The 22,691-nt window shown below is 43.8% G+C and overlaps 1 protein-coding gene across 5 annotated transcripts in view; it reads left to right on the forward strand.

Moving 5' to 3' along the window:
* Window positions 1-3,791: 3,791 nt before the first annotated feature.
* LOC147625246 (uncharacterized) overlaps window positions 3,792-22,691 on the forward strand; it is a 33,679-nt gene continuing 14,779 nt past the window's right edge. For 2 of the 5 annotated variants that reach the window (XR_015268945.1, XR_015268944.1), the window contains exons 1-2: window positions 9,762-11,353; window positions 11,429-11,550. Coding sequence is in view for 1 of the 5 variants with exons in the window: in XM_086818522.1 (XP_086674648.1) it covers window positions 11,222-11,353; window positions 11,429-11,550 (254 nt within the window). In the remaining 4 variants the exon portion in view is untranslated. Of the gene's footprint in view, window positions 4,086-9,761; window positions 11,354-11,428; window positions 11,551-22,691 lie in introns of those variants that run through there. The other 3 variants (XR_015268943.1, XR_015268946.1, XM_086818522.1) reach the window with 3 other exon arrangements.

Here is a 22,691-nt window from a genome sequence, read left to right on the forward strand (position 1 = left end):
GAAACTGCCTAGAATGCCATCTAGGATATATGAATAAAATCCTGTATAAAAGGAATAAGATGGCCTTATCCCATGCTTTCACATACTAAAACCTGTCTCTATATACCTAAGACTACATCAAGGAATAACTCTTTCCGAGTACATCATTAGAAAAGAATTTGAATTATTGGCGTCTTTCTAATGATAACTACCCAAAACACAATACAGTAAAGGTAGAAAAATAAGTCACCTAGATATATAAGTAATTAGGTATCTAAGTTGGAATATGTACAAAAGTACAAGGAACATAGTCCAAAATTATGTGCAAAAAACGAAGGTAAATGCTACCCTCAAAACACATGAAATTATCCAAAAGATTAAAAGATCATAATAAAACCATGGATAAAAGCATAGAAGCTCCTCAAATCCATGAAAACCATAGTTGATCTCATAAAAATCAATGCATGCTATCTAATGATCATTAGTCATGCCAAAAGAAGCATTTAAAATTGGTTGGCCAACTCATCAATTCGGAGTATATGAACGTGGTGTCGTTCAAGCAAAACTCCAAAGTAAGCAAGTGAAACACATGTGTGTAATACTCATTAAAAAATCCCTAGATACAAGTGATCTAGGTAGAACATGATGAGTCCACCAAAACAAACAGATCAACTAACCCATGATAGAATTTCTCTTAAGCTTAAGAAATTAAGCATAGACCACACTTAAATAAGTGCAAAATAAATTATCATGGGAAAGTGTCAAAGGTGAAATACACTTTGAACGCAAATTCTAGCCACCATCATTGAAGAAATTAAGGAACATGTCCAAAAAGAATGGCTAAACAATGGTAAAAAATCATGAAAATATCGTTTAGAATTAATTCAAACCAAAATAACTACTAATACGAGGTATAATTATATTAATATTATGCAAATAACTCGCATCTATCTAATGTCAGCGCACGAGAAATCGTACTTCAACATTAAATAACCCTCGAAAATATTAAATTCTCGAGAAAAAGAATTATCATGATTTTTTTCTAATTTTTTCTATTTTTTCTAATTTTTTCTAATTTTCTAAGACCTTAAAATATGATAATTTTGAATTCCACCAAACCTATCTTATGGCATTCCAAACCTATATTTTTTCAAAAAAAATTTAGCAATTAGATTTGCCAAAATATAATTGATATTTCAAAAATACTAATTTTCAGGATTTCTAAAAATAATTTCTAAAAAATTTCTAATTTTCATGAGAATCCTATCGTTCACGAAATTTCCAATTCCGCCCGACAATTCTCAAATCCAATGAAATTTCAATGGATTTTCTTTATTTTCTGGGTCAAAAAATATAATTTTAAATGAATTTGAATGGTGACGGACACCCGAATGGACACACTACATGCCAATCACCAACCCCACATTTTCCAAAAATTTAAAATAATCTTTGTCTAATTTTCAAGAATTTTTTGAAATTTTTAATTTATCCCCGAATGCATAAGAATACGAACGATCAAAAAATTTCAGAATCCCAATGGTTTTCTTGGAATACGGAAAGCCAATAGTTTCGGGAAAATGAAAAGACAAAAAAAAAAATCGGAATGTGAAAGGTCAAAAGTTTTCAGAATCCAAAAGGTCAAAATATTTTCCTGAATTCGGAAAGCCAAAAGGTTTCTCGGGAATGCGAAAAGCCAAGAGTTTTCAAGAAAATAAATTGAGAAATTTTTAGAGAATTTTTTTCTTAAATTTCATATTTTTATCCCTTTTTTAGGCTTTTTCTCCAAGTTTTTTTAATAAAAGATTTCAAAAAAAAATTTTAATTAAAAAATACTTTTTTAATAAATAAATCTTTAATTAAGCTTTAAGCAAAAAAAAATTTAAAAAAATTCAAGGGGGGGGCGATTTTCGCCCGCAGAGACTACAACGCAGCCCTCCCTCTGCGTGTTTTCAAAATCATGGGAGAGGAGTCCTCTCTCCTCTCCCCTCTCTCCTATTCTTCTTCTCCATTCCTTGTCACTTTTTTCAGCCCCTCCTTCTCTCTGTTAAATGAGAGAACATTAAGCTTTAATTAATTTTTAAATCATAATTAAATCCTAATTATGATTAACAGTAATTAAAAAATGTACTTTTTAAGAGGTGTTCATACACGCGGGAGGAAAATTCAGAATTGAGAGGAGAAGAGATTTTCACACACACAGGAGAGCATTCAATGCATGAATTGGCTACTCTACACTGCATTTCAACAGAAAATTGGCAGAAAATGATAGCATATCCGCGGCAAAAAACCCGCAAAAATATATAAAAAATACATTTTTAACCATAAAAATACTCTAAAAATTTATAAATAATTTTAAAAAAATCCTAAAAATTATAAAAATTTAGAAAATCCATTCTACCAAAAATATCTGTAATAAAATATGCGGTATTTTTGTAAAAATTTTCATTAATGCTTATTTTAAACCATAAAAAATATAAAAAATAGTATTTAAACTCACAGAATCCCCCCGCAACGTCGATTCATCCATTGAATAGAAGAAACACGCGTTCCAATCACTATATCGATGATCCACATGCAAATCATCAATACAAATCAATAAAATAATATTTTTATTTAGTAAATATTAAAATTTACTTCAAAAAGTATCCAAAAGAAAATTTATAATAAGAAAGAAAAAGTAACAACAGTTAACTAGAGATAGCTCTAATACCACAGTTAAAACCCTAAGATCTCTCTAGATAATTGTTATGCATAAACATGCATAAATCAGGCATAAACTCATCCACCCGACCACCCCCGAGCTCAAGGGATGCACACATGAATTATGATGAAGTACATCATACCTTTACCTTGATGTCCCATACTATCAAGAGGTATAACTCCAATCGAGTAGCATGTAGCTATAGTGTGAAATGGTAGGTGAGTAGATATAATCCTCTATACAAGAGAACATCATATCATAACCTAACCTCAAGATAACATAGCCTTAGCCTCCCTTGAGTGTGCCCCATGCCCCTATTATATAGGAGGACCCTCAAGTGACTCTTGACTCTCCATTTCCCATGTGTGATCCTTGGATCCCTGACCCTAACCTTAACCCTTAAGGTTAGTCCTAACCCATGCTCCACTAGAGCTTGTTCCCATGCTCCTATGCTCACAAGCCTAATGTGGGTTAGCCTCCTAGTATACACACACATAATGTGCATATAACAGCACAGTGGCCCTAAAATTCTATAAACATAGGAGAGCGTGCCCTTTCCCATTTCCCAAATAGCACTTTCGATATTGAAAGTGGACCAAAACACCTTCAATGTGGAAGGCAGCCATTAGTCCTACGTATTGATTCATGATACAAAACTCATTTTCAAATGTGGTGATAATGAATTTGTAATTTTCTAATTTGCGAAGTACTTTGAATCCTCATCGAACATCAAAACAGGCTTTAAGCTCATAGATTGCGGATGTCAGTCTAGTGTATGCTTTCAAATCCATGAGCAATGGAGTGCACCTAGTTTTGATGATGACGTGTGTGTGTGTGTGTGTGTGAGAGAGAGAGAGAGAGAGAGAGAGAGAGAGTACCTGCTTGTGTTTGTGCACCAAGACATCTTGTGCATGAGGTAGTTGGGGATTCTCAAGCATATATTAGCTTGCGAAAGAGGTAGGTTCTTCTCGATGACTAGCAATATATACGGTCCAAAACACAAAATCAGCCTTTGTAAAAAGTTTCTGTTCAGGGTGTTACAGTGTTTTTGTTTAGGGTAAGCTAGTCTTCGTGGCTCTCGAAGCCCCTGTGATCATCATCTTCTCTTGTTGTTTTTGCTCTCATTTTTTTAATCAATACTTTGTGTGCCCAACCTCTCACTTAGCTTTGATTACAGGCCGTTAGGAACGTCTCAGCTGCAATCCCTTATCAGCGAGGACAACGTATTGTTTTAACCCAACTCTGTGCAGCTGACCTGGCTCAGCAGCTGAACGCAAGCTATTTATACAACTCGGATAAGCTTTTCCTTTGGGACGAGGCCATCGATGACCATAATCAATTGCATCCAGGCAGTCGAGTGCATCACTTGGAAGTCTGTGCAAGGGAGAAGGAGTTCTTTGCAAAGGTAACCATAATTAGTCGCATCCAGCATCGACATTGGTTGTCAGAACGATCGGGTACATGGTGCCAGAATGCCACGGCACAAGGAGGGCTACCGACGAGAAGGACGTGTACAGCTTTGGAGCGGTGTTGCTGGAGGTAGGGTGCGAGTTGGTGAGTCCGCCCACCACAAAGATAAATTTCTACGAACGGGAGAACAAACTCCTGCAGCGTCCATACATGGGTGAAACATCGTGGAACCTCTTCCTTTAAGAAAAAACGGCCAGAAAACTCCTAAACTGGCCAAACCTTGTATCCTTTGCCAAGGCCGTGAGTGGCTTTTTCCATAGTGTGCCCCTCTTCTTCTCCGCCTCGTCCTGCTGGTTGATGCAAATAGCGTCGAACTAGACCTTTTGAACTCCATCTTTAGCCAACAGCGTCAGAAAATCCACAAGCTGCCTGTAGCACTCGTTTGAGCTAAAGTTTGCCATTCCAAAAGCTTTCATCGTAGCTGTAGCAGTAGCCTATCGGCAATACGAAGGCCGGCTGCATGATTGGGTGTGGAGCCTCCACTTGAAGGGTGAGCTGGAGCGAGGCGGCCGATGCCAGGCTAAATGGCGACTTTGATGAGGAGCAGCTCCACAGGATGCTGATGGTAGGGCTACGGTCGACGGTCCATAGTCCATGGTCAAGACTTGGGTCAATTACGAAATAGAATTGGCCTTGCCGAGTGCACAAGTTACATGAACGAGTCATGCGCACTGTGTCTATTATATTAAAACCTGTCTCGGTCTTGAGCACTTCTAATAGATTCCTTTGCAACTTATAACATTTCTTGCATATCTTGCAAAAAATTACGTGCTGCATCATGTTGAAGTCCTGAGAATCCTACTGTAACAGGTGATCTAGGTTGAAAACCATACATAAGCATGAAAGGACTAAACCCATGAACTCTGTCTTTTGGATACATATGCTCGAAGCATATCCTCCAAAATCTGATTCACTCTTTCAGTTTGGCCATCAGATTGAGGATGATATGAGGAACTCAAATTCAAAGTTGTTTTCAACTTCTCAAAAACAAGTTTCCAAAAATCACTCGTAAACTTAGAGTCCCTATCACTGACTATGTCTTGCGGTAACCGGTACAGTCTAAACAATTGCTCGATCAACTGCCGAGCTAATTGCGTAGCTGTAATAGTCTTCCGGGTCGGTAAAAATCTAGCCATTTTTGTCAAGCGATCTACCACAACCCAAATAGAATTGTGGCCTTGATGTGTTCTTGGCAATCCGGCAATAAAATCCATGGAAATACTTTCCCATTTATTACCTGGGATTTGCAAAGGATGCAACAACCCAGCCTGTCTAAAGCGTTCAGCTTTATTTGCCTGACAAATTTGACACTTGAGAACATAATCTTCTACATACCCTTTCATCTTCAGCCAATAAAAAGTGTGTTTCACTAATGATAGTGTCCTGTGTACCCCAGGGTGTCCAGCAGAAGGGGCGTCGTGACACTCCTTAAGAATCTTGGACCTAATGTCCGGGATCTGTGATACATAAATTTTGTCATTACGGAATAGCAAACCATTCCGAATCATCCACTGGCCTCCTGCAGCGTAAATAGTAGACTGCTCAGTCATCGAGTCTTGGTCAATCAATGAGCTCCCGTCCTGGATCTTCTGCCAAAATGGACCAAAATAACTATCAGTCCTGCAAAGCCCTCTCAATGACTAAAATAAGTCAGTAGAAATCTCAGTGAACGACAAAGAATTCACCTCTCTAATCCGACTAAGCGCATCTGCAATACTATTTATGGACCCTTTCCGATAACGGATCTCAAAATCAAAATCTTGCATTAACTCTGTCCAACGAGCTTTCCTACCTCTCAAATCATCCGCATCACACACATACTTGATTCACTGATGATCAGTCAATACCACAAACTTGGAGCCATATAAGTAATGTCTCCAAACCTTGAGAGCATGAATCACAGCATAAAGCTCCTTCTCAAGGGTTGGCCAACGAGATTGAGTGTCGTCTAGCTTTTTACTTTCAAAAGCAATCGGTCTATTATATTGAAATAAAGCAGCCCCGATAGCAGTCTCACTGGCATCAGTTTTAAGAACATAAGGCCGACTAGGATCAGGTAATGCTAAGATAGGTGCTTCCTTGACTTTATCTTTCAAAAGTCTGAAGGCTATATCCAAATCGTTATTCCAAGTGATAGGCTGATTGGACTTACGTCCACGACCTTTCAATAAGTCGGTCATCGGTAGTGTGAGCTGAGAGTACTCCCGTACAGATTTTCGAAGAAAAACAACAAAACCGAGAAAAGAACGAAGTTGTTTCACTGTTCGCGGTATAGGCCAGTCCAAACCCTTCTGAACTCGGTCATAGTCAATGCTCAATCCATCTCTAGTGATCTTGTGTCCCAAGTAAATGATGTTGGTCATAAAGAACTCACATTTACTTAACTTAGCATATAGTCGATTCTGTGTCTCAAAATAGATAAGACAATCGTGAGGTGTCTGACATGATCCTCAAGAGTACGGCTCTATATCAAAATATCATCCAGGAACACCACCACAAATTTCTCCAAATGTTCACGAAAAAAGATTGTTCATCATTTGCTGGAAAGTGGCTGGAGCATTGGTTAACCCAAAAGGTAATACAAGAAACTCGTAATGGCCATACCTAGTCCGAAAGGCGGTTCTTTCGACATGCCTTTTATGAATACGTATCTGGTGATAGCCAGTACGTAAATCTATCTTCGTGAAATATTTCGCTCCTGCTAACCGGTCAATCAGGTCATCTGATCTAGGGAGAGGATAATAGTTCTTAATGGTCAGCTTGTTCAATCTCTTGTAATCTATACATATTCTCCAGGTATTGTCCTTCTTTCTCCTAAGCAACACAAGTGCACCCCAAGGTGATTTACTTGGACGGATCTGGCCCATCCTCAAATAATCTTCGAGTTGTTTAGCGAACTCATCTTCCTCAGCTTGGCTCATCCTATAAGGTGGAATACTCACAGGATAAGCACCAGGATAAGCACTAGGGATCAAGTCAATACGATGATCTACTGCCCGTTCAAGTGGTAAACCCGATGGCAGTTCCTTAGAAAATACATCTTGAAATGAATCAAGTATCTTCTGTAATTCTTTGCTTTCAAACACACTTAATTCATTCACATCCATGGAAGGGATGAGAAAAGAAGAAAGTGGAATCAATACACAATGGAAAGCGGTATACAAAGAAGAATCCATTATATTTCTAAAATCAATTGTATTTACAAGAGGTCCCTGAGAGGGATGAATACAATCACCTAAAATACTATACTTGGTGTCCCTATGCTGAAAAGAAAAAATATGACTAGACCAATCTATCTGGATGTCAAGAGTCTTAAACCACTCAATCCCTGCGTTTGACTTGGTATCCTTTTGCTTCGGGCACTCGTTACGCATGTGTCCTTTTTCTTCGCAGATAAAACAACGTCCTTCCTTCTTGAGCTTTAAAGCCCTAAGGAGTCGTTTCTTCTTCGCTAGTGTCGAACTTGAATTCTTTGAAGGTTGGTCCGAAGACTTGCCTTCAGTCGTGTTAGCCATAGGTGCGGAGAACTTTCTTTTATGCTTGTTTCCCTGCTTGGTAATGGGTTTCGACTTGGAAGAGACCATCGTATCATCATAGATACGAGCTGAATGGATGGCCTCGTCCAAAGTTTTACATTTGTTATTTTTAACCTGTAATCGATACGAGTCTGGTAAACTAGCTACGAAAAACCCCAAAAGAGTAGTGGGATCCATCTTTGTAGCTTTCATCTGCAAGTCACAAAACTTCTGGAGGTAGACCTCATAAGTGAGGTGCTGCGAGATCATGGTCAAAGCTGAAAACCGGGCAACAACATCGTAATCATCCTCTTTCTTGAGGAATTCTTTCTTGAAAATGTCTTCAAATTGTGCCCAAGTCGTTGGCTTAGGGTTGAGTTCCTTCTACCAAAGCAAAGCTTTGCCGGACAGGAAACCTGCTGCTAATTGGATTTTCTTTCTATCATCATATGGATAAAACTGAAAGTGAACTTGCCACTTGTGTAGCCACGTGTCCACAATCTCCTTGGTGCGTTGCTTTTGCTCGCCCCCGAACGGTTCTGGAGTGATATTGGGGCCTAAAGCTGAAGCCAAGGTATCCATACTCGAGAAAGTAGAGAGGGTAGTGGTCAATAGAGCGATGGAGTTCTGCAAAGCTTGCATCTGGGCTGCGATTTGTGCCTGACGTTCCGTCGAAGAAGCTTCGAGAGCTACTTTGAACTTTTGAAAATCTGATTTTGACACAAAATCGTCAAAAAGATCGGCATCGGTACCTTCCGTAGTAGCCGCCGGCAAGCCTTCGCGTTCCACGAGGGGCTCCAACTCTGATTCTTGGGTCGACATCGTGAAGAGGGTACGTGGAGAGAAAATTCGATCTTTGCACAATGAAAGTGCGAGCGAACTCGAGAGCTTGAGAGCTTGAAAACTTGAGAACTTGAGAGATGTGTGACAAGAAGCCCACTTGAGGGGGTTTAAAAAGGTTTCCCAAAAGCCAAAAAAAATCTCCAAAAGCTAGGCTTAGCTTTTGCTTTGCTTTTGTGTTTTTTTTCTTGAATATATATATATATATATATATATATATGGATATATATATTCTTTTTTCTTAAAAAAATAAACACCTTTAAACTTTGGAGGAGGGTCTTTTAAAACTAAGAAAATTTTAAACTCTAAAAAAAAACGAAAGCTAAAAACGTAAGCTTTCCTTTGTTTGTTTTTTTTTCTTCTCCTCTTGGATTAACCCACCGGCGTGCTGTCTGCAGGCGTCACCTTCGCCGCCGTCAGCTTTACTGCCGTCGTCGCCTATGGTTGGAGTCCATGGCTGTGTGCGCCAGCCGTTACGCTGAGCCACCTGCCAACGTAGAGCTAGCCGCCTACATGGGCGTGGCTGGGGCGCCTGCCTGGCCTGGGCCGCCTGCGCTAGGCTGCGTAGGCCTGGCTGGGGCGCCTGCGTAGGCCTAGGCTGGCCTGGGCGCTGCCCGCTTGGCCTAGGCGTCGCCTGGGCTGACTCCTGGGCTAGCCTGGCCACAAGGCCATGTGGCCTGGGCACCCGCCATGCCTGGCCTAGGCGCCTTCAGCCTGCCGATAACCACTGCCTGCAATACTCGCCAGCGCCAGCGCACAAACCTGCCAGCATGAACAGCACGTCTCTCGCTCTCTCTCTCTCTCTCTCTCTCTCTCTCTCGTTCAACGAAAAAAAACAAACGTGCCTTTTCTGATTTCTCTTCCTGCAGTGCATGCGACTGCACCAACACGACTCCTCTTCCTTGCAAAGCAAGCGATCCTTACTACACCACCATCTCCCATCAACATGGGTCTCTTTGATGAAGAAGGGTGCAGGCCTGACTCACCTCCCAAACCATGACAGTCGTGGGCAAGCCCACAGTCTTGGCTGTCCCCACCGAGCCACGAGCTGAGCTAACTAGGATGACATACCGACCAATCTCCTTCTCGCGACGTCCCATACCGCCACGAAGCTGCCCTCGTGGGCCTCGAGACTGACGATCCACTGGGAACGTGGGGAGTGTCGGGATCTTCACATGCTTCTCAGCCATCTCAACTAAATCTGCCATTGCGGGGATGTAATTGAAAACGGTGGGTGGGTGGGAAAAAAGAACAACTTAAAACTTGCAAGTGGCTGTCCAGCAAATCAGCCCGCCTTCCTCTTGCTTCTCCTCTTTCTGAACAGTCTAGAACAGTCCACCAATCGGCAACAAAATAGCCCCCCTCTTGCTCACACAGTTCCCAAGATCTATCAAGAGCCTAGAGCTTTGAAGACTGATACCATGTCAGAATATGCAGTGGAGATGATGACAAAATCTGAGAACACAAGTGCAGTGCAGAAAGATACAGCAATGGAGAAGGAGAGAGAGAGGCGTGTAACTCTGCTCTATATACACAAGAAAATCCCGAAAACCTAATACAATGAGTGGGGGGCCATGGGGCCATTTTATATGGTCCCACATGTGCAGTCGGCCAGCAGTAGGACAGCCGACAACACCCATATAGACACCCGATTGGTGCATCTCAAGTCGGCCAGCATCAAACAGTCGGCCTTCACACGTGTGAAGTCGGCTAGCAGCAGAGAGAAGCAGGGAGCAGTCTGCCAGTGTCTGAATACACAGTCTTGCAGTCGGCTAGCATACAGAGGTAGCCGACATGCACAGGATACCCGCCCACTGCAGAAAAAATAAGGAAAAATATGGAGAGTGGGGAAAAATGAGAAAACACCTATTCGGGCGGGCACACCCACAACAGAGGCCCTGGTGTAAATGTACAGACAGGAGATGACTGCTAACAAATCATACTCATCATTAGAAGATAAGCGAGAGACCTATTCTACTCTATACTGCAAGACATGTGTATATACAATGAATATCTTGGATCTTAACCTAGAGCCTAATCGTGCATGTCAATACATGATGCATACCAAAGATCCGTGCAGTCCTCCACTTGCAAACGTACAAGAGAAGCTCTTGCTGATCCACTAGAATTGCCCTTGCTGCCTTGCAATCTTTGGCATATGGATCCTCCTTGATCTTTGCTTGATGATGATTATTGAAGCGTAATGCCTCCTTTTATAAGCTCGAAGTGGGAAAGTCGTATGCAGGTAGGTTATTTTGTGTCCCAACCATGCCCCAAAGGTGTCCCATCCATGAGGGCACGTTCCGGGCACTTGTGGGCACGTGTGGGGTTGCAAATTAGGTCCAAATCTGCCCATAGACATGCTAGCAAGGATAAATATGTCCACGGGCATTGGGATTAACTGATGCACATATGACATCTATAAAGGTCGCTTGGTCAATGGAGAAAATGTAATGAGTCTACCTGACAACAAAACAGGGTTGTTGCGTTAAGGGATGGAGTGATTATTTTGTTTTTTGGTCTTCTTATCTAATCTTTATTAGTTTTCATTGTCAATAAGGTGCGTAAATCTATAGCAAAAAAATTTATTGCCGAGTACTAGTAGTTGTCTAATCTTCTTTTGTTACATTACAGTTGTTGGGTTCACAGAGCAAGTGTAACAAACTTATTTTTTGAGGCTTAGAAGAGAGCATAAGAAGGTTCTGTAAACCGACTAATGGATCAGCAAATCCCTTCAAAGTCTTATGATGGTGAGGCATGGGACTTATCAGACGATCCTGAGGAGATGGGCACTTCATCCTTTGACCTTGATAGAGAATGGAGCTCTCGCCAAACACATTTTCACACTGTATCCTCTTTGTGTGCTGATTTATACTGACCAAAACCTTTTTCTTCAGCTAAGTCACCCTTAACATCGAGAAAGCTTGGATATAGAGATGGAATAGAGGCGGGAAAGAAGTCCTCTGTTCAGAAGGGGTTTGAGGTAGGACTCAGTGAAGGTGTCAAGGCAGGTTCTAAATGTGGTTTGGCAAGAGGTTGGACCAGGTACTCATCTCTTTCTATACTTGCTGTGAAGTAATTTTAAACTTTCATTGTTCTGTATAGTGCCCTTTGTATGCCATAATTCTAACTCGTGCCAGCCTCATGGAGTTTGAGGACCAATATGCATGACGCTTTTTCTTGCGTGAGATACACAAACAAAGACAAACTCATGAGGGGGAAAAGGAGGCGGAGGGGCATGACCAGACGCTCCTAACATCTTTTTCCTAGATTGCCAGGTAGTGCTGAGCTAGAGAGCTAAATGATGAAAAGGAGACACAAGGATGCCCAACTATAGTATGCCTTGACTGCCCCCCAATTCCCTCCCGGCTTGCGGCCCTGGAAAAAAGAAACCCCCACAAAGGATTCTTTATCTTGACCTTCAGACAAATAGCTGCACCTAGACACCCATAGACTGTCTCAAGACTTTCTTCAAGACTTACATCATCCTATAGACTCAGATTATATGGAACTGCATCCACTACCCAAAGAAGATCTTGACATGATCATTGGTGGACACATAGAGGGCTTACCATCTTGTTTCTGACTGCCTTTGTAATTCCATGCTCGAGCTTGTAGCCCTAGTAGATGTGACATGCGGAAGCCTTGACTTACTTGATCCAGCCCTAAGCCTACTCATTAGAAACACTAATGCAAAAGCAATGATTAGATAGAGAGAGAAGAGAGAGATCAACCATGTTTTCAGTATATTGATATGGTACAAAAAGATATCTTTGACTGTACAGCTTCTGTGGGCTTTGGCCTTCCAAAATGTACTTACTAAGACTCTATCTAGATTGACTGTTGACCTGCCCCAAAACTGGGGATTAGATGACTAATGACTAAAACTAAGCCTGCTATTTAGTCTCATAGACAGCCCAGCCCCTACACAAATCTGAGTGCTGTCGGCTAGCAGTGGACAAGTACCATGTGCATTTAATGCTGCGGACTTCCCTTGAATGGTGTCTTATGACCTGGCCGACCACCCCTTTGACCAGTAGAGCTTCTTCTTTGCCTATCGGAGCCTGCTAGTGCCCTAGAACTACCTTGAACTTGCTGCAGAATCAGGGATTAGCCATGTCTACGTGTATGCATGTGACATCCTCTCCTGGTAAACTTGATGATGGGATTCCGTCCTTTGACCTTTGATTGGATGACTGTCATCATCCCTTGTCTGCACACAGACTCTAAAACTTGTCATCCTTCCTTCTTGGTAACCTTGACTGAAAACCTTGCCATTCCTCAGATTCCACTCCACGTCTGATGTTGAAAACTGTGCATCTGTTTCGCTTTGTCCCCTTGCCTGCCATCCCTGTCCCTTAACATGTCGATGGTCTTCTTTTCGAGGATGAGCATGGCTTTGCTCTATCCTTGGAATTGTTCTAGGGATGCTTTCTTGTGGTTTTGCCTGTTGCCAACTAGTCCCATGATTGCTACCTTGGCTGTATTTCTTGCTATGGATCTAGTAGTCCGCCAATATTTGTGGGTACACTTGGAAGAACTCTTAATCGAGCCAAATGACTTCGTGAGTGCCTTGGTCTTTGAACTTAGTGTTGAATTGTTTGAGTCTTTGACCAGAACCATGCTTCCACTTGTGGAGGAGAATGTGCTCAGGCTCGATAACTTTTGTCTCATCAACCACTTTGGGCTGCTGCTCATTTGGAACCTCTTGCAAAGATGGTCCAAGTTCCAACATAAAGCTTCAACCAGGAGATGTGGAAGACATCATGGATAATCCAATTGTCTGGTAATTTCAACTGTCAGAGGGCAGCGGAAAGATGTAGATGAATGACAAAAACGCTGAAGCTCCAAGAGAGAGATGAGAGAAAACAACAAAACGCTGATGCACTAATCCTCAAGAAAAGAGTGGATACAACTAGCCCGTAGGCGAGGAGTGGATTCCGTAGGTAGAGGGCTGAAGGTGCTCACCAAAGTGATCAAGAATGATCAAGGAATGATGGAATGTGAGGAAGAGGGCAGCACATATATATACTTCTATATGAGCTGGCCGACTGCATCCTAGTCCATCACATGACCTGAAAATAGGTGAAAAACTTCACAAAAGGGTGGGCAACCCATATCAAAGGCCCATAAAATAGGGGAATGCGAAAGCATAGAAATGCCCCCTGTAAACACCATAAAAGCCACGAGATGATGTATGCTAACACCTCCTCTTAGGTCATGGGGGTGGCCCAAGACCCAAGGAGCTGCCATGAATGCTGATAGTTGACTGAGATAATCCTTTGGTGAATAAGTTTGCAGCGTTGTCTTGGGTAGGACAATATTCAAGGACAATGTCTCCCTCCAAGATCCGCTCCTGCACAAAGTGGTACTGGATTTCTATATGCTTGGTCCACGCATGAAATACGGGATTCTTAGTATAAGCCAAGCAACTCTGGTTGTTGCATGAGAGAAGGGTAGGCTGCTGTTGTCGAAAACAGATCTCCTCAAGTAGCCGTCGCAACCAAATCACCTCACAAGCCACTCGATACTCAGCGTTAGTTGATGAAAGTGCCACCGTAGGGTGCTTTTTACTCGTCCATGAAATGGCTCCAGATCCAAGAGTAAAGCAATACCCTGTAGAGTAGATCGTGGGGAATCCGTATCTCTAGCCCAATTGGAGTCGCTCCAGCCACGTAAAGTGGCCCCGTCTCCATAGAAAATGGTACCTTTCAAGTACCGCAACACGCGGAGTGCTACTTGCCACTGAGTATCCAATGGTGCCTACATGAATGTCACGTGCATTCCGCACTTGGATGCCACGTCAACATATCTGAACAAGAAGGTGCAGGACTTGGAGCGGAAACTGGCCCCATATGAGCCCAGTCCGGGACAAGTCAGCTAGGGCTCCACTCCATGCGTTTGAGGTTAGGTGTGCATTGTCTTGCACATGAAGCAGTGCCAGTCCGTACTTTGAGTCTCCCTCTGGATTCTGGAATGATGTTAGGTAATTTGGGTATCTGGTCTGCGAGACCGGGTGCCGGACATCTGTAGATGCATGTAGGTTTGCATGTAGAGAAGGGGCCAGCCCATAGGGCTACCCCAGAGCAAAGCCTATGTCTCTTGCCGTGGGCATGGGGGAGGTGTAGAACCACCCCCAAGGGGCCAAGAGGGCCCTAGGCTGTGCCCACTAGCCTTGGCTTGGGTTGGGGCTGTTGTCCAGCCCTAGGTGCTCTGGCCAGGCAGCCGACTGGGCCCAAGCCCTAGAGAGCTTGTCGGCCAGCTGTGGGACAGCCCACACAGTCAGCCCAGAGGCTGCCCAGCAGCCAGCAGGTATGCTTGGGGTGGTCAGCCAGCACATAGTGTGAAACGAAGGGATTAAATAGCATTTAATGCTATTTCAAGAGGTCGACTTCTTTTTGCTGGCCAATCTTGTGCTGAGGGTTGTCAACAAAATTCTGCATGTGTATTTGTTTTGCTTTCATATTGTACTGAAAGAGACAGGTGCTAGCCAGTGGAGAATCCTTGGGCACCCGTGAAGTTGTATCTGGAAGCAGACTCCTTTTGGTAATCTAACCATAAAAAGGGGGGAGGGGGGAGGGTTCAACCCATCCTCTGGCCCCTAGTGTGGTATACTATGCAGATTTGTCATCTTCCTTTGTCTGGTCCCACAAGCCACACATGTGCTATCATGTTAGGCTACACCAGCCATACATGCACTGTCATGTCAGGCTCCATATGCCACACAAACACACCATGTCAAGCTACACCAGCCATACATGTATGTCATGTCAGGCTCCACATGCCACACATGAACAATAGAAAAACAAAAGCTATAAGGAATTTTGTGACATCAGCCCTTGAAGATGAAAAAGCCCCCCTGCAATGGAGATGAAGTCTCATCCACCACATCTCTGCTTACAATGATCTTCGAGGTTGCAGGGTTGTAGAGCCGATAACCTTTGGATTCTGAGCTGTAACCAACCAAAATGTGATGCTTGGTCTTAGCGTCCAGCTTCCCCTTGTCACCATCAGGTACATGAACAAATGCATCTGATCCAAAAATGCGAAAATGAGAAACTGTGGGTTTTCTTTCGAGGTAGGCTTGAAAGGGGGTCTGTCCTGGAACAACAGTAGTAGGGGACTGATTAAGAATATAAACAACAGTAGCAACCGCCTCCGCCCAAAGCTTTTGAGGAAGACTTTGATGTTCCAACATTGTTCGAGTCATCTTAATCACTATTCGGTTATTTTGCTCCACCACACTGTTCTCTAAAGGAGTACGTGTGTTGGCAAACTCCCGTTGAATGCCATGTAGCTCACAATACTGGTTAAATTGACGAGAAGTAAACTCGCCTCCTTTGTCGGCTCGTAATGTCAAGACAGAGTGTCCTGACTATTTCTCCACCAAGGTTTTCCATGTTTGGAATTTGTCAAAAGTTTTGTCTTTGGATTTGAGAAAATAGGCCCAGGCATACTGCCTAAAATCATCAACCAAGAGAAAAACATAATTGGCAGAACCAAGAGACGAAGTGTGCATCGGGCCGCACAAATCCGCATGAACCAACTGCAGAGGTGCCGTAGCTCGTCGTGTAGCCTTCTTTGGAAAGGCCTCCCGATGTTGTTTCTCTTTGAGACGAGTGACAAGGGCCCTTACATGTGCCAACATTTGGCAATCCATCCACCAACTGCTCTTGAAAAGCCTTCCGCAAGGCCTCCAAATGAAGATGTCCAAATGTAGCATGCCAAAGATCGCTTGTGTGGGTACCCGTGTGAGAGTAAAGAGCCGTGAGTTTGTAGAGGCCATGGTCCCTGATGCCTTGCCAAAGGATCTTGTCAGTGAGAGGGTCCTGAATGACTACTAAGTCCTCCATAAATTCCACCTTAGTGCCCAATTTGCAAATCTCGTGGTGTACAGAAAGGAGATGAAATCCTAAATCTGGCACATATAGCACTCTCGAGGTGTACTTCCCTCCATTGCCATCTGGAATGAGAGGCATTGTCCCTTTGCCAAGAATGGGGTCAGTAGAGTTATCTCCAATGGCAACTTTGCCATGGCGTTGCTACAGTTTATCAAGCCAATCCTTGTGATAAGTCATGTGCTGAATGGCACCGCTATCCAAAATCCACTAAGGAGAGAGAGAACAGGAAGGAAGAGCCTGCTCAACCATTGGAGGGGGAGTCTCAGACTCGAGATCAATCAAGGTGACGAAAGCTGACTCCTCCACAACTTTGGCGGATGAGCTTGCCCCTTTGTCCTTTGACTTCCATTCCAAATCCCGCATGCGACTCCGTATTGTCGCCATTAAGTGCCCCTGTTTGGAGCAATAATCACAAACCTTCTGGTTGCCCGAAGAATCAGAAGTTGAAGACCCCTTCGGCTTTGAATCCTTGGAGTCCTTATAGTCCTTAGAAGGAGGTGCCCCAACTTTGCCTTTGTTAGGCTGCCCCCTTCTCTGTCCAATGAAAGCTTGGTTACCTTTCTTTGAAGAAGAATCCCTGAATCTGCTCTCCTGATTAAGGACCATAGACACCAGCTCATCCCAGGTAATGGTTTTTGTTTGTCTTGAGGTAAGAAGTGAAGAATAGAAACTCTCATATTTCGGGGCAACTGAGCAAGTAGCCGGATGGCCATATATCCTCGATGGAAATCTCCTTGCACCTAGAAATCTCAGATTGCAATGACTCTAGTTTGTTGATGTGATCCCACATGGAAGTAGAATAAATGGGTGAAAGCTTCAACATTTGAAGCTCCAGGGAAACTCTCTTCGTGGGTGTCTTCCGCGGTCGCAGATGTCGGAGAGTCTCTTCCAAGCAACATGTGCATGGATATCCCGTTTGATGCGAGTGATGACTGAGGGTTGAGAGTTCAGCAGAATGAATGACCGAGCACGAGCATTAAGCTGATCCCCTAGAGCAGCTTCGTGCGTAAGGGCATCCCTCGTATTTGTCTGAAAATGGCATTTTGTCCAGCCCTAAAAAGGGAATTTTATCTGGACTTTTCTAGATTTATTAGATTTTCCCTCTTTTTGTGTCTTTGCTGCTGGCCAACAGCCTTTAGCCTGGTCGACCAGCAGCCTCACATACTATATTTAGCTTTGCCTCATCACTTCACTGGCTGTACCATTTCATAGACATATTCGGTACACTTCTGCTGCTGTCGTTGCTGCCGGGGACTGCACATCATCTGCTTCATCATCATCGGCTCTTCAGGTCAGCACATCAGTGTTTTACATCAGGCCACACCTTGGGACAGAAGCCCACTCTCTGCTACATGTCAGTACATCGTTTTACATCAGGCCACACCTTGGGACAGCAGCCCACTCCCTGCTCTACAGGTCAGTACATCAGCGTTTTACATCAGGCCACACTTTGGGACAGTAGCCACTCTCTGCTACAGTAGAGGACTTCAGCGTTTTTCCTCAGCTCATGGGACAGCAGCCCACTCTCTGCTACACAGTACAACACTTCAGCGTTTATCATCAATACCTATCTTGGGACAGCAGCCCACTCTCTGCTCACCATCTCACCTCATCGGGACAGCAGCCCTCTCCGCTCCTCACCATCACTCAGGTATTGCAGCACCTTTGTCGCCAGAGCTTGCACCGCCACCACTCGGGACGGCAGCCCTCTCTGCTTCTCGCCACCCCTCAGGTATTGCAGCACCCTTGTCACCAGAGCTTACACCACTCGGGACAGCAACCCTTTCTGCTCTTCATCATCACTCAGGTACCGCAACACCCTTGTCACCAGAGTCTACACCCCTTCCGCTGCTCACTACCACCTCGGAGTGCCTTTGCATCCACCGACGTGAGCCTTCGACACCGATCACCTCACGGAGTGCCTTTGCCTCACATTGACGCGAGCCTTCATCACTGACCGTGCTTCAGCTTCGACATCGTCTTTGCTTCTGCAGTGGTCTTCTTCTACTCAGAGTCACCTCACATTAGAGGGCCTCTTGTACATATGTTCGCTCACCATTATATATAGACTCACTCACCTATTTCATGCTGTGTTGTTTTGCTTTGATCTCTCATACATCTGGTCCTTTCGTCCTTTTTCCCTCATAGTATCCTCATCCTCTGTGGTGTCCGGTTTGGGCTGGAGGACCAGTCGAGTAATGAACTCCAAAAGATCATAAGTCTCCAAGACTACTTCCACCATGACTTTCCAGTTGTCGTAGTTTGTGCCATCCAACTTGGCATTTGAAGGAAAAGTCGAGAAAGAGTGGGTATTTGAACCGCCTGAGGTTGGATTATTGCCATGATGTACCTCCTCTGAAAAACGCAGCCACCAAAACAGCCCAAGAGCTGCTCTCTGCACTTGTAGGGAGGGTAGGCGGGATAGAAAGAGAGTAGAGAGGAGAAAAAAACACAAAAAAAGAAGATTTGCCCCTCCGGAGAAGAAAACGCAGGTTTGAAACACTGTATACAACCACCAGCGTGCGTCTCTAGGCTCTGATACCATGTCAGAGGGCTCGGAAAGATGTAGACAAATGACAAACTTTGAAGCTCCAAGAGAGAGATGAGAGAAAACAGCAAAACGCTGATGCACCAATCCTCAAGAAAAGAGTGGATACAACCAGCCTGTAGGCGAGGAGTGGACTCCGTAGGCAGAGGGCTGAAGGTGCTCACCAAAGTGATCAAGAACGATCAAGGAATGATGGAATGTGAGGAAGAGTGTAGCACATATATATGCTTCTTTATGAGTTGGGTGACTACTCCCTCACACGACCTGAAAATAGGTGAAAAACTCCATAAAAGGGTGGAGAACCCACATCAATGGTCCATAAAATAGGAGAAAAATATGGAAGGACATGTTAGGCATGAGTTACGTAGGTCATTCCAAGCCTAACCTACTTGGAGAATAGTCAAAAGCATGTAAGTCATCAACATGCATTTAGAAGCACTTGAGTCTAGCAAAGGAGATTAAGGCTCTAGGCCAGCCCTTGGATGCCCTCTTTGTGTGGCTTTTGATGGCCCACAAGTCATAGGCTGTGGCCCCCAAGGGCTGGCTTAGAGCCTCAATCTTCTTTGCTTGACCTAAGTGCTTCTAAATGCATGCTATGCTATGCCTTATATGCTTGACTGTTCTCCAAGTAGGTTAAGTGACAGGCTCTGACACCTAAGGCTTGAAATGACCTATGTCGCTCATGCCTGGTATTAGCCTTTGGCCTCTGGAAGTCCTGGTGTGAATGGTTTTTACCCTGTGTTGTATCGAGTACTTCTAGCTATCACATCTCGTCTCTCGCTCTCTGAGTTTGATACGACTGTGTGTCACTGTGTGCGCGTGCGCGCGCGCGTGTGTGTGCAGATCATCTACTCCCTCATCCAACATTGGTATTGGAGCTTGGTTTCAGAGCCAATAGCTTCATGCCATTATTCTCTGAATGGCAAAGCAAGTGGTACAGTGGTATCATTACTTTACGTCGCCATACATCCTGGGTAAGCTCTCGCACTTTTCACAGATCTAGGGTTTCTACCTCCTTGTGTACATTGTTGGTGTCATTAGTTGTCATCGCTGTACATCTTGGGTACGGTCATCTGGCACTTTACATAGTTTTAGGCTTTCTGCCTCCTTCTATAGTTTTAGGCTTTCTGCCTCCTTCTGTACATTGGTGTCATTCATTTATGCTGCCATACATTCTGGGCATTCCCTCACACTACACACAGCTCAAGTAAGAAGCTTTCAGCATTGGACTTCTGTGTCCACCAATTTCTATTGGTTTGTTGTTGCCGTTGCTGTTTTAGTACTGGCTTTCAACTTTCGACATTGGACTTTTGTGTATGTCGGTTTTGCCCTGTCAGCCACTCAACGTTCGGCTTTCGGCTTTATGATTGGACTTCTGCGTCCGTTGGTTTTTGCTTGGTTAGCCATTCAGTTGCGTTCGTTGGTTGTCCCTGGTCAGCCATTCAGCTGTGTCTGTCTCGGTTGTGCCCGGTTAGCCATTTAAGCTTCGGCTTTCAACTTATTGCATCGAACTTCTACGTCTGTCAGCTTTCCGCATTCAGCCATTCGGCTTCTGGCTTTTTGCTTCAGCATTCAAACCTTCAGCATTCGGCTTCAACTTTCTGCAATCAGCAGTCAAGCTTTCAGCCTTTAGCTTTTCGCATTTAGTAGTTGGCCGGGTTTACTTTCTTGGCTGGGTGTACCCAAGGGTGGTCGACGACCCAGAGCATTTAGCTTTATGCATTCAGCAGTTGGCTTTCCGTGTTCGCCCTTCCACTTTGGCACTCTGCGTTCGGCATTCGACATTCAGATTCTAGATTTTTATTCGACATTCTGCCTACGGCCTTCGGTGTTAGGCATTTGGGTTGCAGATTCAAGGTTAGCTGCTTCCACCTGCAAATTCTGATCTGCAGATTTAGCGTTAGTTGCTTTTGCTTGCAGACTCTGATCTCTAGAATCCGGGTCAGCCCATGTCGTCCTGTTGATTCCATGTTAGCTTCTAACATAGTGATTCCACGTCAGCTTCTGACTTGCTGATGCCACGTCAGCTTCCGACCTGTTGATTCTGTTAGCAGATTCCGACCTGCAAATTCTGTGCCCGCAAATTTCGCCTATGTTTGGAAACACTAGAGAGAAGAGATGCAACAATTGTTGGAAATGTGGTCATGTACTTGAGAAATGCCGGAAGTGGAGAGAGAGAGAGAGAAAAAGACGAAGCAGCAAGGTCTTGCTTTAGCCTCGCTACATTTGGCTTCCTCTATCTGCTGTTCCTTAGCAAATTCCCATCTTTTTTGTCTCTCCATGAGAAGAAGCATGTGTTGAAAATTTTGGGGACCCTACTCTGGAGGATGCTATTTCTTTTCTTTTGCGTGTTGTTGTTGTACCTTAAGAAGCCTGTTGTGCTCCATTAGCTCTTGAAAGAATATGTTAGCGCGGGTTTGGATGGGTGTCAATTTGCATGCTGGCCAAGACTGTTGGAGTTAGTTGACTGCTTCCAGGGCTACATAAGGGCTGATTTTTTGCTCCTACGAGTGCTACAGACATAGGCGCCTTCTTCATCTCTCTTCTCTGGTGCAAGCGACTACTTATGGCTCACTTCTGGGGCTAGTCGACTGCTAGACATCAAACATAGGGGCTGGTTTCTGATGCTCCAAAAGTCCTAAACTCAAGGCAAGCAATAGGACACCCTTCTCTACACCTAGGGTGACCTATCCGGCAAGATTTTGGGGACGAATCACTGCGTCTTTTCTACCGTGATATCAGTGAAATCAGCACCCCCAAATCTAGGATGGAAATGAGCTTAAATGATGCTGTTCCTCCTATTGTTACCACTGAAGATCCCAATAAGAAAGAAGACTTGCCAGATTTTAATCTGGCACCCAGCTTACCACTCATCAATGAAGTAGAAAAGCTTCATGTAGAACTGCGGTCAATGCTGAGATCAAGTGGAGTAATCCTGTAACTTATGAGTCGTCTCTTGAAGCTGGGACTAAAATTTATCCAGGACAAGTCTCCAAGCTGCGCTGCTCAGTCTGATGATTCCAGGGAGCTCCATATCAAAGTTGCCACAGTCATGTACAAGTTTAATATCAGGCAAAAGTAATGTTGCTCAATAACTAATGTTATAGAAGCACAGAGTATTCTTGAAGACTCTTACAGAGCTGTTTTTCTTGCTCATGCTATGGTTTTGAAGCCTTCCCAAGCAAATTTACTATTTCCTTATGAGCATGTGCAGCTACTACTTCCTTTATCATGGAGCAAGCTTGAAATTATAAGTGGTTGATGAAAATTTACACATGCACATCATGAACATGAGTAGATATGGTTGAGCTAAAGCAGATGAGAAAGACTGCCCCACAGTCCCCAGGGCAACGTGTAGTACCGCACCTCTTCCCTCTTTCTTCTACTTAGGGTATTGATTTTAAGCAACTTGTGCTGATACAGCAATCTCCCTAGGCAGGATCACATTGGTACATTTGATTTATTGACGAATCCAAACAAACAAATAGAAAAAAGGTCTTTTCGAAGCTTTCAGTTATTCGTATGAAATGCCTTCTGAGGCACCCAGCCTGTACTGCCTATGGTACTCTTTTGAAGCTCTACTGGAGAATTTAAAATCCCAAAGCTGATTTAGAATGGTATCTTGCTATCCAATCAAGATCTTGCTTGCCCTCTAGAACTCCAATTTCAACTGTGTAGAGAGATCATCATGAAATCTAAGCTGTGTGTAACTTTCTGTGTACAGCCCATCACACAGC

Source organism: Cibotium barometz, chromosome 24 (genome assembly GCF_041138505.1).
Source record: "Cibotium barometz isolate CiBa-2024 chromosome 24, ASM4113850v1, whole genome shotgun sequence".
Classification (NCBI taxonomy): Eukaryota; Viridiplantae; Streptophyta; class Polypodiopsida; order Cyatheales; family Cibotiaceae; genus Cibotium; species Cibotium barometz.